The sequence below is a fragment of the Diabrotica undecimpunctata genome, chromosome 4 (assembly GCF_040954645.1).
Source record: "Diabrotica undecimpunctata isolate CICGRU chromosome 4, icDiaUnde3, whole genome shotgun sequence".
NCBI classification, from domain to species: domain Eukaryota; kingdom Metazoa; phylum Arthropoda; class Insecta; order Coleoptera; family Chrysomelidae; genus Diabrotica; species Diabrotica undecimpunctata.
Genome location: NC_092806.1, coordinates 112,645,384 through 112,663,445, shown reverse-complemented (window position 1 = coordinate 112,663,445; position 18,062 = coordinate 112,645,384). Strand labels below are relative to the sequence as shown.

At 32.8% G+C, this 18,062-nt stretch overlaps 1 protein-coding gene across 2 annotated transcripts in view; it reads left to right on the top strand.

Annotated features, from left to right (window-relative positions):
- The window catches only part of LOC140439857 (ankyrin repeat and sterile alpha motif domain-containing protein 1B-like), a 192,851-nt gene that overhangs the window by 116,442 nt on the left and 58,347 nt on the right, over positions 1 to 18,062 (top strand). For both annotated transcript variants that reach the window (XM_072530012.1, XM_072530013.1), the window contains exons 10-11: positions 10,492 to 10,933; positions 14,002 to 14,267. In XM_072530012.1, coding sequence (XP_072386113.1) covers positions 10,492 to 10,933; positions 14,002 to 14,267 — 708 coding nt within the window. The remainder of the gene's footprint in view (positions 1 to 10,491; positions 10,934 to 14,001; positions 14,268 to 18,062) is intronic.

Sequence of the window (18,062 nt, the reverse complement as noted above, 5' to 3'; positions counted from 1 at the left end):
TTAACAGCAATTCCTATGTCAAAATACAATTTTGAGACAGAATTAAATATCATTAAGCAAATAGCAGTAAACAATGGATACAACGAACAAACAATTAATAAAATGTTAAATCAAAAACTACACAAGAAAGCCCTGAACTTAGTATTTCCACCACCAGAGAAAAAACCCAGTACCTTCTGCTCGATTACATATACAGGCAAAATATCAACAAAAATAGCCAAACACATAAAAAAGAAAGGAATAACACCAGCCTTCAGAACAAATAACAACCTAGGCAAATATATTAAAAACAATAAGAGCCAACATAAAAAACACTTACACAGTGGTGTGTACAAACTTAAATGTGGCGACTGCCCAAAAACTTACATTGGTCAAACAGGTAGAAATTTTAATAAACGAATAGCAGAACATAAAAGGGCTTTCAACAATAGAAAAACAGATTCTACATACGCACTTCACCTTCTAGATCATAATCATTCTTTTAATGACGAATTTAAAATTCTACACATTCAAAATAAAGGCCTTAAGCTATCTTTGTTAGAATCTATGGAAATCAACAAGTTAAAAAACACAGATATAATTCTGAATGACCAGCTTGAGACAAACAGTTCTCCCCTCCTCAACCTATTTCATTAGAGACTATAAAGTGTAAACCCATGCCAAAAACAGATCACTTGAGAAAGGCAATCAGCCGAAACAGCTGTAGTGATAAGAATTAAAAATAAATTTTGTGGAAATTTTGAAAACAAAGTTTTCAGTGTTTTATTGTTACATAAAATGAATTTCCATCAAGTAACGGTCGAATCCATCAATTATTTAAAAGAAGTCAGTACAGGACTTTTGACCATATTGTTTTCAAGATTACTTTTGAAACGTAGACTGGCGACACAAAACATCTGGTTTTTAAATATGTGTTTACAAAATAAAGTGTTCCCGAAGTATATTCAGTTAAAAACCAAGAACCACAGCCCCGCCGCACAAAAAGGGATACATCACGGCCAGACCAGGGGTCGTATTTTCGAATTCGTTCGAGCATATTTCGCATACGAAATTAGAAGAAATTCGCTCGAAATCCAGTTTTTTATATTTTCGAATAGTGCGTATACGAATTTTTTCGTATACGACGACACGAATGGGTATGAACCATTCGAATTTCGATGCTAGTATACGATCAAAGTAATTTTTGTCATTTCAGTTGTCACTGGGCCCGTGTACGTCAGATAAAATTTCAGCTGATAGTTTTTAATCGTTGTTTTAGATTGAACAATACAATAAAATTTACATTAATACCTACCATATTTTTACATTGAACTTTGTTTTTAATGGGTGGTTTAAATAATTTTTTAATAGAAAGAAATAGTTAACGCCCTTGCCGAGGCGATAATATTAGCGGAACGAAGAGGCAAGTTTACCAACCCATTCTTAACCATCTAGAGGACTATTCGGATGTACAATTTCAAAAAATGTACAGATTAACAAGGCCCCTCACAATGGAGTTGATAGAATGGCTTTTTTTTTTGTTCGGCCGACACTGAACCACCATATTTCATGCCCTTTTTTACTTCTTGTTTTAGATAACAAATTCACCATAAACTAGGTTAAGTAAAACTGCCAATTATTCTTCTTTTTTATTATTTAAGTTTTGGTTGTTCGAATTTGCAGTGTTGCCGGTGCAAATTCTTTTAGTGTACGTATAAAATTTCGAAGGACGTTCAAAAATACAGATTCAAATTCGTATACGAAATTTTTCTTTCGAGTTAACTCGTATACGAAAAAATTCGATTGAATTCGAAAATACGACCCCAGATGGCTGAAAGACGACAGAAAATACCAATACAAGAAGCGAGATATCATAGCTGTTTATCTTAAGGTATGTCACTCAGAATTAAATTATAGATTAAATAATATAGAATTTGACATCCTAGATTCTAACGTGAGAATTAATATAGATAATATAATAGATAAAAAATTCAATACAGAGTGTAAAAAACTAAATAATCTTATTTGCAATAGTAAAAATCCCAATATTCATTATACAAGAAGTTTTTCGAACCATAATTTTTTCAATAGATTTATAAATTTAACAGATACTAAATTTAGTAATAGCGAGATACAACTTTTAGAGAAAGGATTTAAACACAACTTGCCCCAACATAATAATCAGAAAACTTTAGAATATTTAGGTGTAGAATGTGAAGTAGCATTAAACAAAACTGCTAACAATATCGAAAAGAGTATAATTGCAAAATCTATTACAGATGTGTGTAGTGAAACCAAAAACTCCTGTTACAAAGAGAATAAAACAGCCATTTCAATTAAAAATAAATCAATAGAAAACAACATAGTGTTTACAAAAGCAGACAAAGGTAACACTACTATTGCTATAGATAAAACAGAATATAATAACAAAACAATAGAATTTTTAAATAATCAAAACATTGAAACGTTACACAAAGATCCAACAGAAAAGTATCAAAAACAAATTAAGCTAGCTTTAGAAAATTCAAAATCAATAGTAAATCCAATAGAACAGAAATACCTCAGTATCATGAACCCACAGCCTCCTAAATTATACTCTTTCATTAAACTACACAAACCGGATCACCCAATAAGACCTGTAGTGTCTTTTTATACAGCTCCGTCATATAAACTTTCAAAAAAACTGTTAGAGATTATTTTAGAACACACTAAATTTTCACCTAAATTTACCATAAAAAATACAATAGAACTAGTTAATAAAATACAACATTTTCAGTTACCTAACAACTCCAGATTAATTTCATTTGACGTAAAAAATCTTTTTCCTAGTATCCCTCCTACAGAAACTTTTATTCTAGTAAAAAACCTTTTAGACCAAAATAGTACAAATCCAATCATTACATCTGAAATTTTACATCTTCTTGAAGTTTGCATAAACCAAGACTACTTTGAATTTAATAATGAATTATATACAAATAACAGTGCAGGACTTATAATGGGCAATCCTCTAAGCCCATTGCTATCAGATATTTTTATGGATCATCTAGAGACAAAGATTTCAAAACATCCCATATTCAAACAGTTCTTATATTGGTGGAGATACGTAGACGACGTACTGGTATGTTTCACAGGAACTAACAGGCAACTCGACCAATTTTTATCGTATATTAATTCTCTTCATAGTCATATTGAATTTACAATAGAAACAGAACAAAATCAATCCATAAATTTTTTAGATTTAAAAATTACCAGACTTAAAAACAAACATGACTTCTCCATATTTCATAAACCTACCCATACTGACACGACTATTCACAATTCATCCTCCCATCCCACACAACATAAACTGGCAGCCTATCATAGTATGTTACATAGATTAACAGCAATTCCTATGTCAAAATACAATTTTGAGACAGAATTAAATATCATTAAGCAAATAGCAGTAAACAATGGATACAACGAACAAACAATTAATAAAATGTTAAATCAAAAACTACACAAGAAAGCCCTGAACTTAGTATTTCCACCACCAGAGAAAAAACCCAGTACCTTCTGCTCGATTACATATACAGGCAAAATATCAACAAAAATAGCCAAACACATAAAAAAGAAAGGAATAACACCAGCCTTCAGAACAAATAACAACCTAGGCAAATATATTAAAAACAATAAGAGCCAACATAAAAAACACTTACACAGTGGTGTGTACAAACTTAAATGTGGCGACTGCCCAAAAACTTACATTGGTCAAACAGGTAGAAATTTTAATAAACGAATAGCAGAACATAAAAGGGCTTTCAACAATAGAAAAACAGATTCTACATACGCACTTCACCTTCTAGATCATAATCATTCTTTTAATGACGAATTTAAAATTCTACACATTCAAAATAAAGGCCTTAAGCTATCTTTGTTAGAATCTATGGAAATCAACAAGTTAAAAAACACAGATATAATTCTGAATGACCAGCTTGAGACAAACAGTTCTCCCCTCCTCAACCTATTTCATTAGAGACTATAAAGTGTAAACCCATGCCAAAAACAGATCACTTGAGAAAGGCAATCAGCCGAAACAGCTGTAGTGATAAGAATTAAAAATAAATTTTGTGGAAATTTTGAAAACAAAGTTTTCAGTGTTTTATTGTTACTTTTCCTTGTATTATAAGGCGAAGTAGATGGTATTTAGGTCCTCTAATTATATGGCCGAAGTATTCTGTTTTTCTCCTCTTTATGGTGTTTATGAGCAGACGTTCTGAATTGATCACTTGAAAAACATCTTCATTGGAAGTGTGCGAAACCCACGATATCTTTAGGATTCGTCTGTAGCACCACAATTCGAATGCTTCTAACTTGTTTAGCATTGTGGTTTTTAACGTCCATGTCTCACAACCATACAATAGGATGGACCACACATAACATTTCAGGACCTTCTTACGAATATTCATCGACAGGTTTCTGTTGCATAAAACTGGTTTCCAGGTCATAAAAGCCTTACGTGATATTTCGATCCTGGTTATTATCTCTTCATCAGAGTCACAATTTACATTTAACCAGCTGCCAAGGTATTTGAAATGATTTACCCTTTCGATCTCCTCTCCATTAAGAGAAATTAGACCTTGATCTATATTGATCTTTCCAACTGCCATCCACTTTGTCTTTGAAATGTTGATTTTTAGGCCTCTCCGATAACTTGCTTCACTGACTAGATTTAGTAATGTTTGGTGATCTTGTAAATTTTCTGCAAGAATGGCTGTATCGTCAGCGTATCTAATATGGTTGATTACTTCTCCACCTAGTCTTACTCCCTCTTGTCTGTCATCCAAAGCCTCCCTAAAGATTTCTTCAGAGTACAGATTAAAAAGAGTGGGTGACAAAACACAACCCTGCCGTACTCCACGTTTGATGGATATTTTTTCAGTCGGACTTTTTGTAATAGAACGCGCATATAGAATAGTGCCTCTCTAGTTCCTAGACCGTTTCTAAATCCAAATTGCTTATTACCCATCCTACTTTTGCATAGAAGGAATACTCGGTTTGGTATAATTCGTAAGAGTATCTTCAGTGTGTGACTCATCAAACTGATTAGTCTAAAATCGCTGCATTTGGTGGGCCTGCTTTTCTTTGGTAATGTTATAAACAGTGACTCTAACCAATCATCTGGTATTTTTCCTTCGTTGTAAATTTTGTTGAAGAAATTGGTTAAGCAGGCAATGCTTTCCTCATCCAAAAGTTTAAGTAGCTCAGCAGGGATTTGATCTGGTCCAGGTGCTTTATTGTTTTTGGCTTGCTGTATTGCATTTTTGACTTCCGAATTCAGTATATTGGGACCTCTGTCTAACTTTGCACTGTTGTTCGTGATCACAAATTTTTCCGTCCGGGCTTTTAAGTATGTGAACATTTTTCTGTTTTCCAATTCCGGCAGTATATTTAAGTTTCTGGTGGAGGTTGAAATTGTCATGCTTTTGTTTGGAGGTCTTCTATTTCTTTACATAAATTCTAAAGCCAGGATTCTTTGGCTTGCTTAATTTTTGTTTTTTTGCGTTTATTGATTTCACGGTATTCGATAATATTTCTATTCTTGTGTTGCCGTCGAACTTCCATCAGGTCTAGAATTTCTTGTGTCATCCACTCATTTTTTGCCAACATGGTAGGTGTTTTCAAAGACTCTTGTAAGTTCTCTAAAATCGAGTTACACCGACTATATATTAGTAAATATTCTCCCACCATCCTTTCTCCTTTACCTTACCTCTTAATTTCCTGAATAGCGCAGACGTCTATTTTATGTTCTCCCAACTCCTTTTCTATTTCCTGATCTCTGTTATTAAGGCTTTTTATGTTTCAATGTTTCACCCTCATTATATTTTTCGTTTTCCAGATCGTCATTATTTTTCTCGTGCTTTGTTGCTACCTTTTTTATTTTTATCCTATACTGTTCACTGCTAACCCAATCCTACTACCCTTCTCCTTTATCCGGGCTTGGGACCGACAATGACAGCCGATGAGCTGCTCAATCCACCAGTCAACTGCTCCATGAGGTGGTACAAAACTAGATGAATCAATCCTTATCCATTGTGTTATTACTGTCTTTCTTTGATGTATTCTGTAGCATGGAGGCCAGTAGTTTAACTTCATCCTTTTAACTTCCGTGAGTAAAATAGAAACGTAATATAAAAAATAATTTGTGAAATTTCATTCCATATGTAAAGAGCCAAAGGACAACTGAATATTTTAATACAAAGAAATCTATAAATTATGTATATAGAAAACCGTGGGGTTTAGAAACTTTCTGCTATAGGAAAGTATTTTTCATTGCCATTAGATTTCAGCTTTTGTTACAAATTTTTATGCTTATATATTTTATTTTAATTATGTTGCTTTTTTAAATGGTAATGGTTTGATCTTTACGAAAAGATATATACTAGATAAAGATGATGACGTTCATAACCTTAAATATTGATACCCATAGGGCCTTCCATAAAGTGCTCCATTACAGATTACTCGAACAATAAAAATTTTATACGAGATGAAGGCAATTAATTCTTAACATGAGCAAAAGTAAAAATATAACTTTAGCAAACAAATTGCATGCAATTAAGGATATTAGAGAAATAGATAAAGTTACCGACCCAATTAGCTGACATCTGAAAGTTTTCTATGAATGGGGGTCTTTCTAATGATAAATACATAAAAAGATACAGCCAAATATTCATTGTTTTTTATAAGAAATGGAAAAAGTCTAAAATTCAATATTTTGCTTATGTAATTTTTAATTTAAATTTTATAAATCGGTAAATTGGAAATTTTAGAGCACAAAGTGACTTTCAGCTTTATTTTAAAAAAATTAAAATCGCTAAACAATTAAGCTAAATACGGGTCTTTTTAACAATATTGAATATTGTTTATAAGTATTGCAATAACAATTGTAAATGTCTAAAAATTTGGAACAATGAGGGCATTATATGTGTCAATATTTATGCTAAATTTCAGCCGGATCGGTTTAATAAATTACGTAAAATGTTAATTCTTTATCTCAAAAACGAATTATTTAAACAACTGTTCGTGTCCAAAAAATGGCCCTAGATTATTTTACTCAAGTGGAATGAATTCTTGACGGTTTCAACTTTAAGGATTTATGCAAAAAATTATTATTTATTTGAAAATTGTTGTTAAAAATTATGTTGAAAAAAGTCATTTTGATGGTTATAAATATTTACAATAATATTCATTATTTTTCATTGCAATCAATTTTAATTAATTATTAATAATATAATATATAATATAATTATAATAATATAATAATAATAATGTAGCACATAATAGACCAGATCTCGTGCTAGTTAATAAACTAAAAAATCAAACAACACTAATCGATGTGGCGACACCTAACAACAATAATCTGCGTGTTAAGTACAACGAAAAGATAGCCAAGTACAGATATCTGGAAATACAAATAAGAAGACAATGGAGAATGGAAAGTACCCAGACGATACCTATTATTCCTTCTACCACTGGAGTCATCCCGAAGAACCTTCTAGAAAACATAAAAAAGCTAGGTCTAAATGAACATCTATATAACATCATGCAGAAAGCTGTGCTACTTTCGACGTCCAGATTTCATTTTGATACCGTAGGTATCTGAGATGAGTGAATTTTCCCCTTAAAGTGAGTGTGAGCCGTATGGCTAAATCTGGAATAATAATATTATATAATATAAACTAGTACGTTTTTCAAAAGAACCAAACTTATAATCTGCTATGCAGCCGACGCAATACTTCTCTCTCAAAGTGAAGATGAAGATGTAAAAATTGGAGCTGGAAGGTCAGATAATAGAACAAGTATTGGAGTTTAAATATCTAGCCATCACATTATCTAGGTACGGAAAGCTCGAAACTGAAGTGGAAGATCAAGTGAATAGAGCAAACAGAGCTGTAGGCTGCCGGAATGAAACTATATGGAGAACGACCTGACACAGAGAGGACAAAAAGGATGTTAGAAACAGTAGAGATAAAAACACTTAAAAAAATTGAAGGCAAGACACTATGGGACAGAGCTAGAAGTACATATATACGACGTAGATGCAAGGTGGAGAACATAAAAAACTGGATAAGAAATAGTAGAGTACAATGGAACGATCATATAAGCCGAATGACAACAAATAGAGTGGTAAAGACGGCAAGAGATGGTTGCCCAATAGGAAGACGATCAGTAGGAAGACCACAAAACGATGGAACGACAACTGACTGGAGGCACATTGAAAAACAGACAGAGTCATGTCTACATAAAAAGAAGAAGCAAAAGAAAATTTTAATTCTTCAAAAGTAAAATTGAAAGTTTTTTTATGCTCTAAAATCTCCAGTTTATGGGTCGTTCAAGTATTACGTAACGCAATTAGGGGGAGAGGGTCTTGTAAAACGTTACGGTGCGTTATTGGGGTGGGAGGGGGTCCGAACAACGCGTTACATAACATTGCTTAAATAAAAAATGCTGGTGTTGCCGCTAAAGAAGTGCATTGAAATCTGTCTTGTCAGATTTCCTGCAGTCAGTCTGCCCAATCCTCCAAATCTCAAGTAAGCCCGTGGTGCCTAGTCAGTTAGATAAAGAATCATGCAAGTGTTTACCACTTATTGTGAGGTTGTCTGTTGATCTGTTGACCTCCAATGAAAGCATTTAAGCAGGTACCCTACGATTTCTTTTATCCATCACTACAATGAGACTTCAAGAACATAATATATGCAATATATTGCATACCAGTAGGATCTATTTGACATCCCTCAATAGTGCATCCCATAGCAACTTACTGAAAAAAGGGCAAATGAGCTTCTGGATTCTGCGCTACAATATAACATCGTCTGAGGATGCCGATTGGCTCATCGAGGACGAAGTTGATGCAAGTGGTTTAATAATTCCGGAACCCTGTTCGTTTGATCTCAGAATGCCAGTCATGAAAGAATCTGAGTGGCTGACAAACTTATGATGAGTTACTTCAATTGAGTTGTTTTTTAAATACTTACCTTTTTCTTCCATTCTTATCAACAAAAATTTAGGAACTTCATCAGTAGAGTTACGACATACCTTGGAGTAGATATTGGATCTAATCATAACCCTTTAGTCGCCGATGCAAGAGTTAGGCTTAAACGGATAGAGAAAAAACATCAGCAAAAGAATTTAAATGAGAACAACCAAAAATGTTGAAAAATGTAATAGAAGAACATAGTGTGACTAATAGTGTCAATGCATGACGGAAGGAATACTAGACCTTTTTGAAATAAAACAAGAAAAATGAGCGGCTAAAGAAAAGTGGCTTCAGAAATGGATTAATTACAAAAGAAGCACATGTTCAATTTGCATCACAAGAAAGATCGTGAAGTTTCTGGCCTGTATAATAAGAAAAACACTAATACTCTAGTGGATAATGCAGGAAAAGTTATCATTGATGAACGAGAAATATACGTAATACTTGAACGCCTCCTTACCGATTATTAATAAAATTTAGTTTGAAAATTATATAAGCAAAATACTGAATTCTGGGCTTTTCCCATTTTTTTATAGAAAAATAATGCATATCTGGCTGTGTCTTTTTATGTATTTATCAAAAGAAAGACCTACGCATTCATTTAAAACTTTCAAATATCTGCTAAAATTTTTTCGCCTATTTATTTATATAGTACTATAACTACAATAATTATATTCAAATGTGTTATAACGTTTAAGCATCCGGTTCCATTTTATTTGCCATTCCAACATGGAATCTTGTATTAAGAAAGAATTGCTATAAAATGTGTTTTCTAGTGCTCTGTGACTAAAAAATATGTAAACCAATTAATATTATTTTGATTTGTAATAGAGGAATATCATCTGAAAATAACAGAAAAGAGATTTATCAGATTTAACTGAATGTACTATTAAACTTTAACATTACGCTCCCCATAAATTGACGAAGAAAACAGTCGTAGCAGACATCATAATTATATAAGATGAAAAAGATACTAAAACCGTAGGAACAAACATCCATACATACATCTTATTTTATATAAATGATTTAATATGAAACAATAGTGTTTCATATTGAAATAGCAGAAATAAAGACAAATCAGTTAGATACAGCTTGACGTACAAAGCCAAAAATTGGACAGGTATAAAGGAAATACAGAGACTATTGGACAAAAGAGGATAATAAAATAAGATAACAAATGTATTCAACGCATAACAGAACCAACCAAACTTCATAATAAAATGAAAAAGATATATTCACAGATTAAGTAACGATTTGGTTGTTGATCAAAATATAAATCTAAACTTTGCTACAAAAATAGAATTAACAATTTGATCTGTACAAAAGTTCGAACGAAAAATACAATAGGATTATTTGTTATATGGGTAATAATCTATCTATTTATAATTCCCTTAAGGTTTTCAAACTTATTTCAATGCTTTAATCGCAATTTAAACTATTTTCCAATAAAGATTAAACCATTTTTGGAATGTTTCTTTTCTGCACAAGCATGTTTTTAGGCGTAATACCAAACCTTACCAGAGCCTGCCAATCATGAAGCGCACGAAACCCAGAACCATTTTAGATGTTTGTCCGCTGGATGGCATTACTTTTAATTTTAAAGACCAGCTCGATCTCCGCAAGACGAGCATCGCATCCACTCTTTCTTACCAGTCAGCGACATCTTGCGGATGTCAAAGTAACTCTGATTCTTCTAGGGAGTCGGATAATAGTTTGTACCAGATACCGTGCGTACCGAAACAGTTCATGGACTCGATCCAGCATTCCGAGGACTTCAACTACTTGAGTGCCAGCAGGGAGTCCGATCAGATCAGCGTCTCTAGTACGGCTAGTAGTTGCGGGTACTATCCGAAGAGGCCTGACAGCGGTGGTATACCGCTTTACATTCCTATGAATAATCCGAAAGGAGGACATAGTCCAGGGTCTAATAACAAAGTGTCTGTAAGTAGATCGACATTAAACATACTTCAATAATTTAAAAGGGATCTTCAACATTGCTAACTTTTACGTTTTTTAGAAGTCGAATTGATCAAAAACTAATTGTAGCTATGAAATTGTCTTCTGCTTCTAGTTCAATTACCGTAATGGACCGTTAGATATATAATGTTGGCTACAACATTCGCTTTTATGGTTTCATTGACAGAGCTTTAAATAATGATGTATTCCATTCCCCGTACCGTTGCTTAAGTTTTTAAGCCTTGTTGTTCTTCTTCTACCAAGGCCACGTTTACCTTGGATCATTCCCTAGATTATAATAATTATAAAAGTTCATAATGTAACCGAAGTATTCAAGTTTGCGTCTTTTGTTGGCGCATATTTACCAATTGTGTTGTTCAGTTCAACCTTCTAAGAGCCTCCTCATTTCGAGCCTCCTCATTTCAGTCGACCCAGCTTATTTTCGTAGTCGTGTGTGTACCTACATCTTAAATGCTTTCAATCGTTTAAGCATGTCCTAGCGTCCACGCTTCTCCATATGGTAGTACCGGAAATCTATACCAATGTGTACCGTTCTACACGGCTTTTAATTTCTACGGTTGGATCCCTGTCCCCATATCTAATATCTGCTAATATCATCATCCTATATGTAATTTTGTTTGCTAACCATCGTATATTTAGTTTTCTTAACGTTGAGTTTTAATCCATACTTTTCGTAGGTCTGGATTACCCAGTACTAAGATATCGTCGTAATATTCACGGTTACGTCCTTCTGTATAGTGTTGTTGTCTCCATTAAGGCTCCCTTGAATATTTATGTTGAAGTTGAAGAGTACAGCTGAAAGTATTGACTCAGTTGCTGAAATTTTGTTGTATATTTTATTTCCTGTCTAATTATTGCATGGACTCTCTTGTATTTGTTTTTACCTTTTATTTTTGACTTCTTCTTTGGTTCATGAGCTTTAGTATTTGCTCTGTCGTCCAGACTAATAAAACATTTACTTCTACCAAAATGGATGTAAGATGTAAGTAATATTTAATAGTCAACGACGGGTTTTCGCCCGAGGGTTAACGAGAGTTCGGGATTCACCTTATATCAATGTTTAACATTCATTTTGATGTAGCTAGAAAGGTCACCAATAGATACAATGGGAACAGTTACTAGATGGTTGGTGAAGAGCGAGTCGTAGATTCGAAACAAGCTTTTGAAATTGCTATTTGGTTCAACAGAACAAATTACCACCACGATAAGAAGAAAAAGATAGGAAAATGGCGTCACTTAACTTCTTGTAAATAAAAGAGAAACTTAACAAACCTTAGATCTTTAACGAAAAATTACATTCTTAAAACCAAAAATGTAAAAGATATGGAAGTTACACTTGTTGAGTAAATGTTGCCAACACACCCTATAAATAAATAACAAGTGTTCGGTGGAAATAGTCCAAGCACTAACCTAAGCCTTATACAACCGGATCTTTCTTTCTGATCGAAATATAACGTCTCAAATTGTTTAAGTTTCATATTTAATCTGGGGACTTGTTGTTAGTAGAAGAAATAAAGACATCAGTTCAGATGGACAAAGAGACGATCTTGAATTTGCCAAAGTACCAGCAACTCTCAAGCTTTTCTAGGTAACATACAGGTGTAACATAATATAACTTACAGTCGTTGATGGTCTGCCTCTTGAAAATTCAACACCGACTCTACACTTACAACAAATATCGGGAGATTTATAGTATTACTGAAGAATAAATCTGTATTTAGTTTTGAGATTGATATGATATATTATTACTATATATTTCTTAATAGAAATACTTGTACTAAGAAATACTTGTACTACTCTTTAGAAACTTACTAGCTCGAACACATGTTAAACTTTCTAACCCCGTCAAAACCCAATAATTAGAAAAAAGGTACTAAGATTTATCGGAGAAAGGCTTATATCTTTAATCGGGCGTTTTAGAGTTACCTTTGTGGCTTGCAGGATCCAATTTCTATAGTCCTTAAACCTGGATGTAAGTCCAGATGGACAGACTTTTAAAAAGTGGCAAAGGCAGTAAAAAAAATCTGAAAGCGACAGGGAGAATTCGGTGTAATTAGAGACTGGTATTCGTAAATCGTATATACATAAAAATGTACATAAAAATTATAAGATTGTTTTCATTATTTTTAATTCACAAGTATCTAATATTTTCTCCTGGGTCCCTTGTAACTTCCTCTACACGTCTCAGCGTAGAGATAATTAAATGTTGCTCCAATGACTAGCGTTATAGTAGTCTAAAATGGCTTTTATGTACTTTGCTTTAGTCATGGAATTTCCGTCTACAAAAGACAGCTCAGTACAAGATTATTCCTCCCATAATATTGAGTGGGACAAATCGTTTTTCTTCCTGAGTTTCCAATTGAGATATCTCCCTGATATTCCAATCTGCGTCAGTACAGTTTTCGTAGATTCTTGCTAAAGTGATTCAAGCTTTTATATTCTATGTATAGCAGATTTACACGATTTGCCATCTCTATCAAGTCAAACTGCCCACCTGCTTACATCGACACTTCATCAGACGATTTGCCAACACCAATGAAGTTCGAAGTCTATTTTTCAGGTATAAAGAGGCCAAAAATCGATATGCTCCTGCGTGTATTGTCCTTCTAATGTGATAATTAGTTTTAATAAATTGAATGGCTCTTTGAACAACGAACGAACTTATTATACCATATCACTTTAGCCACATAATATTGTAATATTGACTAGGATCATCTTGAACTAAAACAACTGTTGTTGCAGTGTTTATCGGTGTTAAAGTCATTTTATTGCAATTAAATTACCGGATTACAGATTTTTCCGAAATACACAGCGAGTTGTGAACGTTCTAGACTTCTAGGACAGCTATAGTTCTGCGGAAGTGTAAATTTTAAATTTTAATAATTCGATCTTTTCCGCGATGTCTAAAGTTCAACTAATGCATTCAACGATCTACGTAAAACAACCTATATTGACCCGTGTTTAAGATCCCTTTTAGTATAAGTTACTGAACCATATTAATCTCATTAAGCTAAAAACACACTTCTCTTTAGCCAACTCCTCCCAAAAAACCCCCTCGTCGGAACATATCAATATCTCCAACCCATATCCAACCGATGTCGATGTCAGTGGACGGAGTCAGCAACAGCGCTTACGAATATCTCTTTCTGGCACACAGCGGCACTAGAAGTCAAGGCAACTTAAATGATTTCGATAAAGAGAATAGGAGGGAGAGGTTAAGCCATGGTAGAAGTATGGACCAGTATGTCGAAATGAACGTCTTCAACATCGCTTTGGAAGACGAACCAGAACGGCCAAGGTAAGTAGAATATTTATATCTAGTACTATTTAGCCAGTTCGAAATCTCATGTTTTTGTAAATTGATTCGTAGAAAACATTAGGATTTAGAGGAACTTAATAAAGTTTGTCGGATAAATTAGATTGTTAGGATTTTGGATACCAATTGAAATATCTAGATTGCGAAACCTGGTGATTGTCAACAAAAGGGAGACGTGTTTTTCTTTTAAATGTAAAAAATTCAGTTTGCATATGTAGTTAGTTTATTAGTTACTACAGAAAGAGTGGAAATGTGGAACATTTTATCCACAGGTGAGACAACAAGAATCAAATCTTCACGTCGTAAGCTTGGTGCAAAAACTCATAAGTCAAAATAGTTCATTTCAAAAAATGGTACCTATGTCAAAACAGTGGTGTGTTTTATGTCTTCTAAATCATAAACAAGTTTAAATATCTAGGCATCACATTATCTAGCTACGGAAAGCTCGAAACCGAAGTGGAAGCAGGCTGCCTAAACGAAACAATATGGAGAAATAAAAATATCGGGAAAGAAACGAAAGGCAGAATTTACAAAATAGTCATCAGACCAATAATGACATACGCGGCAGAAACAAGACCTGACACAGAGAGAACAAAAAGGATGTTAGAAACAGCAGAGATGAAAACGATTAGAAAAATTGATGGTAAGACACTATGGGACAGAGCTAGAAGTACAGATATACGACATAGATGCAAGGTGGAGAACATCAAAAACTGGGTAAGAAATAGAAGAGTAGAATGGAACGATCATTTAAGCCGAATGACAACAAATAGAGTGGTAAAGACGGCAAGAGACGGTTCCCCAATAGGAAGACGATCAGTAGGAAGACCACGCAAACGATGGAATGACAACTTACTGGAGGCACATTGAAAAACAGACAGAGTCATGTCTATATAAAAAGAAGAAGAAGAAGAAGAAATCATAAACAAGGTTTTATTTTCTAACTTTAGTTACACTACTAGCCAAAAAAATGCGTTTCCATAGTGTTTATAAATATTTTTTCCTCCAGTTATATCTGTAAAAATCAGAAATACGATAAAAATCGAGAAAAAGTAAGTTTTAGTTTCTCTCAACATACAAGGTGATTGATTAGTGTGATAAAGCTCAATAGATCCGCTATAATAACAGATAGCAATAAAAGTTAAGCAAAAAAAGCAAAAATTGTAGGCAACTTTCAGGTTCATATTATAAAATTAGTTAGAATATTACAGGGTGTAAGATAAAATAGTGGCAGACCAAACTTATATTTTTTAAATAAAACATCTTGTATTTTATTTTATATTCGAAATCTTCTGCACTTTCTTATCACAACAATATAGGTTTTATTGTATTTGTGTTGTACAGGGTATTTACAAAGGTATAAAATTTTTTACGTGAAAATCGTCACAAGTTCAACTCCCTGTATAATTAAAAAAAAACAACAATGATTTAACAAAATAACAATGATTTATTGCTGCAACATTTTATAATTGATTGTCAAAATATTCAAACATGATTAATATTGCTAATTTTCTTTATATCGAATACAGGGTGAGTCAAAACGCAAGCACATTATTTTCTCAGTAATTTTAAATTGAACTATATATTATATCTCTATCGCAAAGTATCATTACCATACTAATTTTTATTTAATATTCCTCGTGTCTAAATTTATTTGTTTCTGAGATATTTTCATTTTTCATAGCAAATTATTAAATTAGGTGTTTTACAAATTTTAAGTAAGCCATGACTGAATTGTCTAGAACTGGCAGTTGATCATTACTGAATAATAATCCGGCAATCAATGTAATAATGTAACAAATAAAGAAAGAAAAATAATTTACTATTAATAGATTTTACAAAAAAAACACACAAACACCAAATACAATATTTATGGAAAAATTCAAAACTACTTTTAATAATATATTTTTAATATTTAATTACATAACATGTTCAAAATGACCTCCCAAAAAACTTGCAGGTCTGAAAACGCTTATTGAATGAGTCACTTACATTACGAAGCATTTGTACACTAGCACTTCGAAATAAATATCGTATTCTATCTTTCATCTCATCCCTTTTGGTTGGAGGTATTGTATAAACTTCATTTTTAACGTCACGCTACTGGTGTCCATTTTTTCTAATCCATCTATCAGGAAAATGGTCCTTAAGTTCACCTTGAATCAATGCATTATCGTTAACAGGAGCACCGTCATGCAAAAGTGGCCGTCAGTGATGGCTTACTTAAAATTTGTAAAAATTTAGATACCTAATTAATAATCTACTTTGAAAATGAAAATATATCAAAAAATAATAAATTTAAACATAGGGAATATTAAATAAAAATTAAGTATGGTAATGGTACTTTTAGATTGTGACATAATACAGGGTGTTCTATTTAAAATTACTGAAAAAAAATGTGCTTGCTTTTCGACTCACCCTGTATTCGATATAAAGGAAATTAGTAATATCAATAATTTTAAAAATTTTGAAAATCAATAAAAAATATGACGGATATAGATCATTGTCTTTATGCTTCTTTTTAGTTATACAGTTAAGTTGAACGTTACGATTTTCATCTAAAATTGGTTATAACTTTGTAAATACCCTGTATAACATAACGACACTTGGTAATGTTGTAATGGGAAAGTAAAGAAAATTTCGAATATGAAATAAAATACAGGGTGTTTCATTTAAAAAAAAAACATAAGTTTGGTCTGCTACCATGTTATCGGACACCCTTTAACAGATGTCCTCAGATCTGTAGTGTCTGCGATCTACTACAAAATATTTAGTAGACAAGCGATCGACTACCGACTACCGAAACTGTGCTGTAGCATAGATTATACATAGATTTAATAAAATGCTTTGATTATAAATGCTTATAAATACAAAATATTATTAAGGCATCTAATCAAGCATCTAATACTAATATTTGTAAAATAAAATTTTCCCAACTTACGAATTTCAGTGCTTCGATTAAATTCACAATCTTTGTGGCAATGTCTATCACATCATTCATAATTAGTATTTCTTAACATAGAACTTGCTGTTAATAATTCGTCTTTGGCCGACATATCAAGAAAGACCATGCGGATGAACATACATAACTGGGCAGTATCAGTCATATCGGTGGACACATAACTGAATGAAAAGTATATAGATCCCAAAATATCCCTTTTTATAAAAGGATTCCAAATCTTTGCTCATGATCTTGATTTGTCTGGTAATAGTTGTATGGGATAACTGGGCCTCTTTGATAGATATAATCTATGTTTTAATTTTTAAATAAATCATCAAATAAAACATTAGCCTCTTCATGAAATGCTTATTTCAAATCACCGATTATTTGACTGGTCTAGATAAGATGGATTGCTCTCGCTTTAAACAACTTTTTTTCGAATCTTTGAATTTTCGTCTTCTTAACTTACTCTTTGACGGAAAATAATTTTCATACTTTTAATGTAGGGTTAGGGTTATGCAGGGTTATGCTAGAAAATTCGACAAACGAGTAAAGTACACGCTTCCAATCACTACTAAAATGGTACGTTTTACTTTTTTTGCAGCACTCATGTTGCGTTTTAAATATTGAAATTTTACATAGAACTTCTACTTATCGTAACTTACATACTGCTTACAGACTGGCATAATGCTCCGTTACTGCAACTTATTATACATGAAATAGATATTCGAGAAGAATCGGTAACAATTGCCAAACATGGCGCGGTCGCATTGCCTCAGAAGTTTGGAATATTTGGACCAGGCCTGCTTACTTTTGAATTCTTTCAAAAATCAACT